At 47.5% G+C, this 13,064-nt stretch overlaps 1 protein-coding gene across 3 annotated transcripts in view; it reads left to right on the forward strand.

Annotated features, from left to right (window-relative positions):
• LOC147882139 (coiled coil protein) overlaps positions 1-13,064 on the forward strand; it is a 69,687-nt gene that overhangs the window by 41,554 nt on the left and 15,069 nt on the right. For 2 of the 3 annotated variants that reach the window (XR_015543970.1, XM_087401953.1), the window contains exon 4: positions 8,673-9,106. Coding sequence is in view for 2 of the 3 variants with exons in the window: in XM_087401953.1 (XP_087258079.1) it covers positions 8,673-9,106 (434 nt within the window). In the remaining variant the exon portion in view is untranslated. Of the gene's footprint in view, positions 1-8,170; positions 8,270-8,672; positions 9,107-13,064 lie in introns of all 3 variants that reach the window. The other variant, XM_087401954.1, reaches the window with a different exon arrangement.

The following is a 13,064-nucleotide window of genomic DNA, read 5'->3' on the forward strand; positions in this document are numbered from 1 at the left end:
TATGGCTGCCCACCCTGGACATGAGCAAACCATATCTGCAGGGCTGCCTCTGTAAGGTCCTCCTCTGTGTAAAAGGCATCTGGAATCCTGATGCTGGCAGACCGGCCTCTCAAGTGAGGCTCTGAGATAGCCAGCACAACAGGGAAGTGGTCTGAAGTGGAAACCCCAGCAGCAATGCATACCGATCCACCTCTGTCTAGTGCCCAATCATCTACATAGAATCTGTCAATGCGTGCATGAATAGGCATCTGTTGCCTCCTGTTCGACCAAGAGAATAGGAGGGATTGTGGCTGAATAAGAAAGGCATCATCACACCAAGTATCTCTGCCACAAAAATGGAAAAGGAAGGCATCCCAAGCTGCTCTCTCCAAAGAGTGAAGTCCGCCTTCTCTACCCCCTTTTTTGTCTGACGGTAACTCGACCATGTTAAAGTCACCTCCAATCACCCATGAATCCACAGTGGGGGCCCAGGAGAGCAAAGTCTTCTACATAAGGACACGTTCCCCTCTAATGTTGGAGGCATATAGGTTAAGGAAACCAACCTTACGTCCTCCAATCAAAAGAATAATCCACTGAGCTCTAGAGGGAATAATGACTCCGTGCCCAACAACTAAGGGGAGAACCAACTGCGAAACTAAAATAGAAGTGCCCCCCCTGGTGCCCAAGGCAGGCGACCAAAAAGTATGGCCAGAAAGCAACTTGTCTGACTTGGCACAATCTCTAGAATCCAGCTTGTGCTCTTGAATAAATAATATATCAATGGAACCCCCAGTAACACCTGGATGAAGTTGATCCCGGATCAGCTGTCTACGGTGGCGATGTGGGACGCCACTTAGGCCCTGTATGTTCCAACTAATAATCCTCATCGACGGGAGGATGTAGAGTGGAACACCTTACTCGACCTAGTGGCGGAAACAAACCCCTCAACAGGGGAAGACGACCTGCTCGAGGGGGGAGGGATGGAACCAAGTGGTGGAAAATCAACAGGGGAAAGAATCCTGGCACCTGAAGAAGAAGCCCTGTCAACAGGAAACCTAATCACTGGCTCCCCAAAAGTAGCGGGCACAAACTCCTCTTCTAGGAAATCTGAACCCTCTGCCAAGGCTGAAAACGAGTTCCTGTGGAGCAAGCCAGACACCGGAGTGCGAAGGATCCCTTGTGAGGGAAGAGGATAAATAGTGTATGTAAGCTATCCCCTTCCCCCTATCCAAGGGAGGAAGTGAGGAATGCTCTCTATCCTGTGTCTGCCCAGCCGTGGAGACCTCTCCTGCCTCAAGAAGAGCATCTGGCACCGCTGGATCTAAGGAAGAAGCTGCAACCGGGGAGGAGGTCGAAGCTTCAGCGTCTCGGACTGTGCATGATGAGACTGGAGGGACAGCTCGAGGTGAAGCAGCGTCCACTACTGTACCCTCGTGAACTGAAGGAGGGATCTGCACACGTACCAGAACCCACTGTAGAGCGTCGCGTGTTCCTGAGGTAGGTGGGGGTCGAGGAGTAGGTGAAGGACCTGTACCACCCCCTTGTCGAGGCCGAGGAGCAGGTGCTGGACCTGTACCAATACCAATCTGAGGAGGACCGCCATTCGAAGGTCGAGGAGCAGGAGCTGGACCTGTACCACCCCTCTGTCGAGGTCGAGGAGCAAGTGCTGGACCTATACCACCCCCCTGTCCCCCCTGTCGAGGCCATGGGGCGGTAGCTGTACCAGAGGGCTTCTTGGGCCTTTTCTTCTTCCTGGGGCAATCCTGCCCCCTCCCTGCTGTTCCGCCCCCTCCCCCTGCCTGCTGTTCCGCCCCCTCCCCCTGCCTGCTCCCTCGCCCCCCTTGCTGTTCTGCCCCCTCCCTGTCTGCTCCCCCACCCCCTCTCTGCCTCTCCGCCCTCTCCCTACCTCTCAGCCTGCCCCCCTGCCCCCCCGCCCCCTCCTTGCCTCTCCGCCCCCTCCCCCCTCTCCTCCCCCTTCCCTTCTCTCCCCGCTCCCTCTCCTCCCCCTCTCAGCCTGCCTCGCCCCCTCCCTGCCCCTCCCTCTCCTTCCTCTCCCTCTCCTTCCTCTACCTCTCCCTCTCCTTCCTCTCCTCTCCCTCTCAGCCCTCCCCTCCCAGCCCGCCCCCTTCCAGCTTCTCCTTCCTCTCCCTTTCCTATTCCTAGCCTACCCCCTCCCTCCCTCTCAGCCTGCCCCTTTCCCCTTCAACCTCTCAGCCTCTCCCCTTCAACCCTCCCCTTCTTTCCCCTTCCCCCTGCTTCCTCCTTGCCTCCTTTCCCTTTCTTCTGCCCCCCTTTTCCCCCGCAGCTTTTTTTGGAACGAAAGGAGCCTTTAATTTGTTAGAGTCGGCCTCCTCACCTCGATTGGCGATGGATACTCCGTCAGCCAATCCTACTCCACCTCCACCGGCCGCGAAAACTATCACCTTTTCTAAAGACGAGTTGCAGTAGCTCAAGAAGGATGTAGAGATTGAATGCTCTACCACGTTGCTAGCACGCATCTTCGGGTCTCACCCCTCCAGATCCCAAGCCAGAGACTGGATGCTTGCGGCTCTCCCCCCAGACCTCACTCCTCGATTGTTAGATGTCCGTCTTCTGGGACGAGGTTTTTTCTAGGTTGTTTTTGACACTCCAGGGGCTGCGAGCACTGTGCTCAAGGCTGAGTTTTTACACCTGGGACACAGGAAGATCTTCTTTGAAGCCTTTCATATTGGTTTCGACCCAGTGGAGGTAGATAAGAAAATCTTCTCGCTCTTCATCAGGTTCCCCGGGCTTCCCCAGGTTTACCATCGACTTCTTTCTATTATTGGGGAGCATTTTGGCGCAGTTGCTGAGATCCCACCCCTCCCTGGGTTGCCATTGACTGCAGCAGAGGCAACCAAGGCTGATGGGGTTCCTAGAGTTAGGGTCCTTTGCAAGGATCCTAACCTCAAGATGGATCATGTTATGATCCAGCGCCCGGATGGTTCCTTTTTTCGCCAGAGAGTAGAGATTTCAGGCAGGCAGGACCAGTGCAGGATTTGTAGGACCTCTGGACACTTTGCCAGGAGCAGCAGGGAGGGGGCGAGGGAGCAGGCAGGGGGAGGGGGCGGGGGAGCAGGCTCAGGGGAGAGAGGGAGGGACGGGCTGAGGGAGAGGGTGCAGCAAGGGAGCGGGGAGGAGCAGCAGCTCAGCTCCGAATCGCTGCTGTACAAACAAAGTATTCGAAGGGGTTGTTGCAGAAATTTAAAATGGAGAACTCTGTGTAGATTTTTGGTCTTTAGAACAATAACAAATCTAAATTTGTTTGACTGGATATATTCTAGTCTTACAAAGGTATATATATATATATCCAAGGCAATAAATGAAAGGTTTTCAAGGTAGAATAGAAATGTTGCTTAGTCTGAATACACGAATTCACATCAATATGCGACACCACGGAGTACAAGAAAGGACGCAACAAGGGAAAAACACAGAGTACGGGACCACTACCTAGGCTCTGTCTGATACCAATGAAACCACTCTGTGCTTTTCAACAGTTCAGATAAAGGGTTTAAGATACTTTTTTTACAGAGTTACTCACAATGCACATGGATGCGAGTTCTCACAATGCACATGGATGCAAGTTGGATTTGAAATTGCATGAATGAGAATGCTTGTATTTCTTGATAACATGAAAGAGCAATAAGAGAAATTCAATGCTTGCACTCGAGTTGAGCGGCTAAGACAGGGTCCCCCCCTTATCCAGGCTCTTTATTTCTCAAATGGAGATACTAGACCAAGGTGCAATGCATCTTACAAACTTTGACTTAAGCTCTTGAGAGAGAGAGGACTCGGACACCACTAAAATGGATGCTCAAATTGAGCATTATATAAGTAATGATTCAATGCTGGAACTAGAGAGAACCGGACTCCCTGGGCACCACAACCCGCAAGGAGGATGCATGTGTAATCCAAACTTCACACAACATTAGTAGCATATTCTAGATTTCTAGGAAAAGAAATCACAATGAGAAAATAGGAAGTGCTGAAAACAAATAGAAACTCAGATACAAACTCCTATTTAATCCTTGCTCCTTTGAGGATGGAGCCCTTTGGTGCAATTGCAGCCTCCCCTTGCTGAAAAGAACTGGATTATGAGGCTCAAGCAGGTACTCTTTTGGCTTCAGTACTCTTTGTCCATCACCTTCTAGCAATCTGCATCTGATATTCGAAGAAGCACCAATACTTCCCCTTCTGCCTTCGAAGAAGGCCAATTCCTTCCAATCTTGTATCACCTGAGACAAATGAAGAGCGGAGTCTTTCCACAGCATGCTATGAAGGCTCAAATGCAAAACATCAAGTACATATAAGACTGTTGTACTGCCTGTGTGTTTGCCCTGAAAGCAAACCCTGTACCTCTTTGAGGCACCCACCAAGAGCGTGTGTAATCCTGTACTGTCCCCTTCTGAAGTACAGCATCCATCTGACCATGAGAACCTAGGGCCCTCCATGGAATCCACCCTCGTGTCAGTGTTGACAGCCACACACATGGAAGGTATCAAGCACTCCATGCTGTCCTTCACCTTCACAAAGGCATCTGACTCCTCGTCGACCCATGTCTCTATGTCAGACAGGCCTGCTGCAAAAAACCGACCAGCAGCATCATTCTGGCTGACCCAAACAGGCCCACCAGTCTGCTGGAAAACCACACTTAAAGGGCTCTCATTACAAGGGCCCTTGGCCCACAATACTAGGGCTTTGACCCCCATTTCAAGGGCAGATGCCCTCCTATATATTCAGGGTCCAGCCCCACCAAACCTGCTGCAGACAGTGCGCCTCCATGTCCTAGATCCATCGCAATCTGTCCCAGACTATCTCGCCTCTACTCCAGGCTTGTTCCAGCTCTAGGGCCCTTGCCCGAGCTCCGTACATGTCCCTGAAACCAGCCGTACAGCAGGCGTCTGTAATCCGTACAGATCTGCCATGCTTCTGCACTATTCTGACCCTCTGATCTGCCCATAACAGCTCTAGATGTGCTGCCCACATGACAGCCATGATGCTGTCTATGTGGCAGCCCCTTTCTCTGTCTTTCTGTGGGGTACTGCCCTAGGTCTCCCTCCCCCATGCTCTCCTCCTATGGGGGCTTACAGATGGGGAGGTGACCTTTCCAACAGCCCCAAGGATCCAAGTGGAGAAACTATAAGACCCCCTTAGGTCGTAGCCACAAAGGACTCAACCTCCACCTCCCCTATGGCTCCAAAGGGGGAAAACCCCTAAGAATTAGTTGTGGAACTGGCTGCAATAACCTCATGGATGAAAGACCCTGAGGCACTCCATGCAGGTATATTGCGGGTCCCTTAGGATGGTGGACCCTAGAGAAACAGATGGTTGAGCAGACTATGATGTTGTGATGGCGACTACTGAAGGATAGGCCATGAACCTGTGCTCTAAGGTGGAAGAGCCTTGAGCAGATGATGAACTTCAATAACGCTAGATATGGATCAGCAGCTGCGTGGAAAGAAACTGATTGTGCTCAAGGATACAATCTTGCTCCCTGAACACCTATGGGTCTTCCATCAAGGGAGCTTAGTTAGCCTGATTAGTTTCATCAGGAATCATACAGTTTGCACATTCATTTGTAATAGGTCTTCCATACTTAGAGACATCTCAGGCCCATCAACAATTGCAACATGAGTCTCTTGGGTCTACCATCCGAGGGGGTGATTCGGTTTCCCTAGTTAACTCTCTTAGGGCTTACACCCAAGGTGCCACCCCAGATTCAATAGACAGGTGTGAGTTCCTATGGGTCTTGGCTTTATCGGCTTTAGTCGGGCCGACTCAAGGACTAGTGGGCTCAGTTTCCAGTCCCATTGGCCTTGAGGTTGAACAGGAGGGGGCGTCTCAGGATTTCGCTAGCCCAGTTTTAGGCCTAGCAGGAAGGAGTATTCTCCTTGAGGAGGAGGAGCAGCTGTTGGCAGTATAGAGGTACCTTCATTCTACGAGGTCAGTTAGTCAGATTCCTCTTCAGTAGACCATGAGCCACCAACAAAAGACATGGCCATTGTCCATAGTCTCAGTTCCCTTGGTGAAGAGAACAGTTTGGTCGATTCATCAGAGTTCTGCTCATCAATCTTGTTCTTTTCTCAGTACCTTGGCGAGCAGGCTCCGTCCCAATATCCCTTCGAGAAGACACCATGCCAGCTATCTCTCAGCTCTTTAGAGATACATATCAGTCCATTCCAACATTAGAGGTGTACTTAGCTGTTCCAGGCCTCTTACAGTTCCTTAGGGAGGCACCTAGAGTTCCAGTCATCTTGTAGTTTCTTTGGACAGCATTCTCTTTAGTTCATTCAGTAGAGTAAGTCTTGTCAGTCCCCACCATCCCTCAGTCCCATTGGGACACAGCCACAGTTTCTGTTGCTCCCGGCATCACTTTCGGGAGGCATTTACATCCACAGTTCTAGATTCCAAGAGGGTGGCATAGCTTTTATCCTCAGCAGTTATCACACCAGCAGAGGAGGGAGGTGTATTCCAGCTTGCTCTCTGAGCAGTCATGCAGATGGCAATGCCTCAATCTCCAGGAGTGCATTTGAGTATTTTGGAGTTTCCAGGCGTTCACTTTTGGTTGCCTAGGCTCAGTGGCTTCATCATCACCCTAGCAGTTCAAGGAGTATCACCAGCAGTTCTATGTGGGTGGTTCTTCCGTAGTGGCTTGCCCAGTATCATGCATTAGCCTTCCAAAGCTCCATGCTTCCGCATTAGCAGCCCAGCCAATCCTCTGCAGCTCACAAGGATAGCATGTAGTTCATGGTTCCAAGAGCCTATCAGGGTGCCATACCACCTAGTGATCAGGCGTTCACAGAAGCAGCATGGTGGGATGATTGGACACAGTAGTTGGGCTTCTAGTGTTTGTGACAGCAGAGTCTACATTGAGCGGTAGTTTTTGCGCAGCAGGGCATTATTTTTGCAGGAATCTACAATAGTACAATCACAATTCCAGTCCCAGACTGTAATTCCCCATTTCTTTGGGAGGACAGTCAAGTTTTGATCGGTAGTAAGCAGTCATCATGTGAGTCTTATAGACCCATATCCATCCGTAAGTGTGTCAAGGGCCCTTGCATAGGGCCGGTAAAGAGTTGATCCTTGCGTACCACAGCCGTCTCCTCCCCCTCCCTATGAGCAACATCCTGCTGCTGTAGGAGGGCTTGCCTCTCCTACCTGTAGAGAAGTAAGGTCCCCATCTGTGTGAACTTGGAGGTGGCTTCAGATAGCTGCGTGCTTGCGCAGGGCTGCTAGGCGAGCCTGGGTGTCCCTAAAACATATCATGAGAGGCTGATCTCTAGTGAGGTCTTGTCCGACCTGCCATGCTCCCTCAATACCATGCTCTAGCACCACCGAGGTGGAGTCATTTAGGTGGTAGCTTCTCAAAATGGCTGAGCTGGTGCGTGTACCACCATGAACCTTGATGTCAAGAGCCTTCCTGGCTCTCTGCTGCTGCTCAAGTCTATCTATATCAAATTGGACTGTACTAAGCCTTCTAAATTGAAAATGGCAAGTCTAACATCAATAACCTCACATCTTTGCCAATCAGTTTTCAAAACCTTATTAAAAGGTATCTCTTTAAGCTCTCAAGCTTCACTAATGAAATGCTAAATAAAACATTAAATTAGTTAGAGATATAATTGCAAATTGAGCTTAGAGCTTGTTCTCAAAAGGCTACTTAAGATAATAAGGAATCTTGAGGGTCTTGAAGCATAGTTCAAAGGCCTAAGGTTCAAACATAAGTAAATTAAACATATAAGCATGCTAAAAATGACAATGTTTTGAATAGACTTGTAGGTATAGCCAGCCGTAGTACAATTAGGAAAGCTATAAAAGCTAATCTCAAAGAACAATTCAAACAATAAAATAGCTTCATGTCGGATACTAGAAAGAATTCAATTTTAAAGTCAAAAATAAAAAAAGTGAGCAATAAGTCTTAACAAAACTGAGAGATCAGTGAGCAAGTGTGTGTGTACATTCATACATACATACATATATGTGTGTGTGTGTATAGATATGCGTGCACACTGTTGTTGAGTAGCATAGCTAGATATTTTTATGTAGTACTCAGTGCTCACTTGTGCTCATAACAGATTGTGTTGTGGTATTCTCGTCCTTTTTATGTGACATCTGGTTTGTAAAAATCCCTTATGCATGATTTTAACTTTTGATTACCTCTTGTTTGTTACAGGTCTTACACTCTTAAGACAGCCATCCTCAGGTCTCGGCAATGGAAATGTGCAATCTGGAGGCCCTTCACCATGCTTACAGATGGCTGGTCAAAAACTTGGTATCATATCGAGTACTGATAATATTAGTCACTATGAACAGTACCATACCTGAGCTTGTGACATTAGATCAAATTTTTTTTCATTGAATCCTTACAGGATTGGGGCTAAATTATGAATGATTGGTTTATACCTTAGCAAAGCTTTGTTGCAGCTTGAGTCTAGGAGTGAGTGTGCATTGTAAGTGCTTTTTTTTCATGATCCATCAGGTCATCTGGCTAAAATGAGGCAGAAGATGTTTAGGTACCATGGGAATGTTGTCTCACTATGTGTCGTTTGATGTTAAGATTTGCTACCATCATCATGTTCTGCCACAAGAAGTTTTCCTTTAGTAGTTGGAGAATGTTATGCTATCGATGGTTCCAAAGAATCTCATACATTTTTGATCATTTCTTGGTGTGACAGGTCTTACATGCATAAGGCAGCCGTCCTCAGGTCGTCTTGATGGAAATGTGCACTCTGGGGCTGCTCCACCATGGTTGCAGCTGACTGGCCAAAAAATTGGCATAGCGTCAATTGTTGATGTTGATACTGGACAACCTCTATTGAAGATCCAGGAGGGAAGGCTGAAGAAGTCAAGGAATCCCAACCGTGTAGGCGCTGCTTGGGCGGAAAAACGAAGGGCAGAGATGGAAATGGAGGCATGTGTCGAACCTTCATGTAGAAAATCTGAAGCTGATAAGAACTGGTTACCCAGTTTTGGACGCGTCTGGCAGAGTGGTACCCGCAGAGAAACAAGGAACGAGTTTGAGGCTGAGACACGGCGGGAGAAAGATTTGGGATGGACCACTCAGCTGGAGAAATCAAAAGCCTTCCAGCCTTACATTAGTAAAAGACAGGTGACAGTGCTGCTTGGATGTGATAGTCTTGTCTAAATCCAGCAACTAGATCAGGCGTGAAGTCATCCTTGCAGGCTTTACCTTCGTGTTTGAGAATGATTCCTTAATACATATTGCCAAGTCGTAAGAATGTGTTTAAAAATGATACTGCAAATTCACAATCTCAGTGATGACTGTGTTCAATGCAGGCTTTTATAGTTTTATGGTTTTGTAATCCTACATTATGCGAAAGTAGGCTCACGAGGGCATTGACTGTTATAATATTTTCTTGATGGTTCCATGTTTGTTGGAAATACATTGGATTTGCTTGAACTTACGTGACTAACTCGTGGTTCGAGTCACTAGGGCTCCACATGGATAGACTTCCTCCCTTCCAGCGCCATTTCTCCCTCTCAGGTATCATGAGGTTAACCAAGTCATATGTGAGGATCTTTTGTAGCTACACACATTCCGAAACCTACCCCATTCAGTAAGGATTTCTGTTGGGCAGTTTTGGGTCTCTTTACATAGACTCCGCATTGAGACTGGCAGGACAGAGGGAATACCCAAGGAGAGGCGCATAGGCACCTTGTGTGACCTATAGGAGATTGAGTCAGAGGAGCATTTCATTTTTAGATGCCCAGTGTACTATCAGATTCAAGGGGGCTTTTATTGTCTCTTTAGAGATAGCTCCGGGTTGTTATCCTGCTTTCTCTCCTTTCTAGACCAGAGATGCTTCGCCGGCTTCATCCACGAGGCAGTCAGACACCAAGAGCGCGTACTTAGATCATAGAGACATGAGTAGAGCACTCTGGTAGACTCTTCTTTGAGTATGATCACTGAGTTTTTTCAACCGGATCTCACCCCACGGGCCTCCGGCACGATGTTGTCACCAAGCTGTAAATACCATTTATTGATCATTAATTCAATTAATGAGGTCTTCATTTATTTAATTATGTTCAAAGAGTTATATCTATTTGGTCAAACGGTTGCCCATTTGGGATCTCTTGTGTCCTCACAGCTTGTACTTAAAAAAAACCATGGGATGCTTGACCAATTAAAAGCGGCAGTTGGCTGTTATGCAGCCTGCTTCTCTATACTCACTGCCTAGGGTATCCCACAAACAGGTGCTGACAACTAGGGTACTTAGAGTGCATGCCCAAAGTAGCTTTACTTAGAGTCCCATGGTTTAGCCTAATTAGCTGTGCTAATCCAAGAATAGCCTTGCCATTGTTAGGCCAGCTCCATCCACAGAATCTAAACCTTACCCATGCTAGATCTAGTTTTAACCTTCGGTTAATCCAAGTCCTAGGTTAGTATGTCCCAATCCTAGATCCAATCCAAGATCCTAGGTTAGTCTGGCCTTGACCCAAGGCAATCTAGCCTTGCTTAGGCCCTAGTTAGCCCTATTATGGACATAACAATTCTCCCACTGTTAAAAATAGATTGATGCTGGCATAGATCAGGGTAAACAAAATAATCAATGATTCTCAGGCTGTACTACTCAATCCAGAATCAGATTCCAATAGCAGTATCTGTAAAGTAGTATCCACAAAGTCACTTGGGACCTATGCATTTACTAAGCATGGTAAATGGAGAAGTATCAGAATCTTCTGAGTAACCATAGAAATTGAGTTTTGACTTACTCAATGCTCATCTGAGGTGTGAGTAGGCTACAATCAACATCTTGTTGAATATCCTGATTCTGATTCATCTCAGAATCTCCCTTAAACCCATATCCGAGTTGTAATCTTTCAATGTCAATATACTTCTCTTTCAAATGTGGATTCGCTATAGTATCTGCAAGGTAGTATTCGTAATGTCAACCCTTAGTATCCATCAGAATACCCATACGTACAACAGAGAAGTATCAATGCACTTGGCAAACATATGAACTGATTACTGCACTCGGGAGGTATAAGGAATCCCTGTGACTCTGATGCTGAGAGCCTTATTGACTCTTTGCTGCTACTCAAGAATAGTGGCCGAAACAATGGCTGTTGTAGGCTCCTGTTTCGGAACGTCCACCTATCAGAATCTTCTGAGTAACCATAGAAATTGAGTTTTGACTTACTCAATGCTCATCTGAGGTGTGAGTAAGCTACAATCAACATCTTGTTGAATATCCTGATTCTGATTCATCTCAGAATCTCCCTTAAACCCATATCCGTGTTGTAATCTTTCAATGTCAATATACTTCTCTTTCAAATGTGGATTTGCTATAGTATCTGCAAGGTAGTATCCGTAATGTCAATACTTAGTATCCATCAGAATACCCATACGTACAACAGAAGAGAAGTATCAATGCACTTGGCAAACATATGAACTGATTACTGCACTCGGGAGGTATAAGGAACTCTGATGCTGAGAGCCTTATTGACTCTTTGCTGCTACTCAAGAATAGTGGCCGAAACAATGGCTGTTGCAGGCTCCTGTTTCGGAACGTCCACCTATCTGGAAGTCTCCTCGATGGCCGACTACATGGTGGCTATTCTCCCCTCCATTGGTGGCCCATTGCTTGGGGCTGTTGCCATCCGATGGCATATGCCAAGAAGCTCCTTTCAGAGCTATGGCACCTCCTGACTGAGGCTGTAGATATATCTATCCTGCTCAACCTCTCATGCATGAAGGCGGTGAACCTCCATGACAATCTTCTCCCAAGCCTTCGTTGGAGGTGGAATCTGTTGTGGGCTGATATGGATAGAGTAGGGAAGCTGATGGCTGGATGTGGGAGGATGGAACCCCGCAGTGGGTCAGGGGGGGACTGAGTGAGGGGGATAGGGGTAGTGTGGTGGAGATGACAGAATACCGAGGTCAGTGGGGAAAGGGTGGCTGCTGAGGGGTAGAGGTGACAAGAACGTAGATTACTATAAGGGGGCAAAAGGGTGTAAGGTGGAGCTAGGATTGGAAGGCATGTTGATGTTGATGCTTATCCCAAAGCTGATGCTGATGCCAATGCTGGAGCATATGATGATGATGCAGATGATGCTGCAGCTGGTGATGTTGATGTTGAAGCTTAGGACTGTTGGCTTTTGCACGGTGGTACTATCTGTCTGAACTCCGTTGCATTTTTTCCGGTTGTTGATGTCATCCACCATCTCTTGTTGTCCTTTCAGCTGTTTTTTTAGGCTATTGGATTTTTTGCTTCTCCTCTTTTTTGTCTCTCCCCCCTTTTTGCAATGTTGTCCCAATCTCATGCTTTCCATTTTTTGCTGCAGATTCTTTCTTGAGTCTCACGGTGGGGAGAAGGGCACAATGCCCTTCATACCCTTCATACTTGCAAGCCACGAAGGGGCATTAATATATATGGGTGCAGTGAGGGAGAGGCTGTAGGGAGTGGGAGGTGCTGCTCGGGAGGCGCTGCGGGGGGGGAGAGAGAGAGAAAGAGAGAGAGAGAGAGAGAGTCTATTAACGTCCATTGGAGACCAAAAGGTCTATGGGACAGAAAGAAACCCTCTAGTACATCTGCTTTAGGGAGGGCACATAGCAGCTCCCAAGGAGTGCAAAAAGCAGCCCACATTATTTAGAGTACCCACATGATAGTCTGAAAGAGTAAACAGCCAATTATATCCGCTGATGCGGTAGTTTTTGGCCACCTTGCTGTCCCCGCTCTTATGGATTGGTACGATCCTGCCATTCCTTGGGAAAGCCTTCTTCTAAGGCTCGATTCATGAGTGTAGTGAGCATTTTCTTTGTCTTCTCACCCCCCCATTTCAGCATTTCAGCCACTAGCCCTTGTGTGTTTGGAGCCTTTCCATTTGCGAGCTTTTTCAGACCCTTTCCCACATCTTCCTCTGTTATGACATCATTTACAGCTTTGATGGAAAAGTTATTATTGACCTTCTCTTATCCCTCTCTCTCATAGAGGCCTTTGACGAGAGAGACAATTTGCAACGAGACTTCTTGACATAGACGCCTCTTTCCATATCATTACATATCAGATCAAGTCAGACAGTTTGGATGGACGGATGTGCCTCAG

This window comes from Dipteris shenzhenensis, chromosome 30 (assembly GCF_047967505.1).
Source record: "Dipteris shenzhenensis isolate YYH24624 ecotype China chromosome 30, Dip_SZ_1.0, whole genome shotgun sequence".
Classification (NCBI taxonomy): domain Eukaryota; kingdom Viridiplantae; phylum Streptophyta; class Polypodiopsida; order Gleicheniales; family Dipteridaceae; genus Dipteris; species Dipteris shenzhenensis.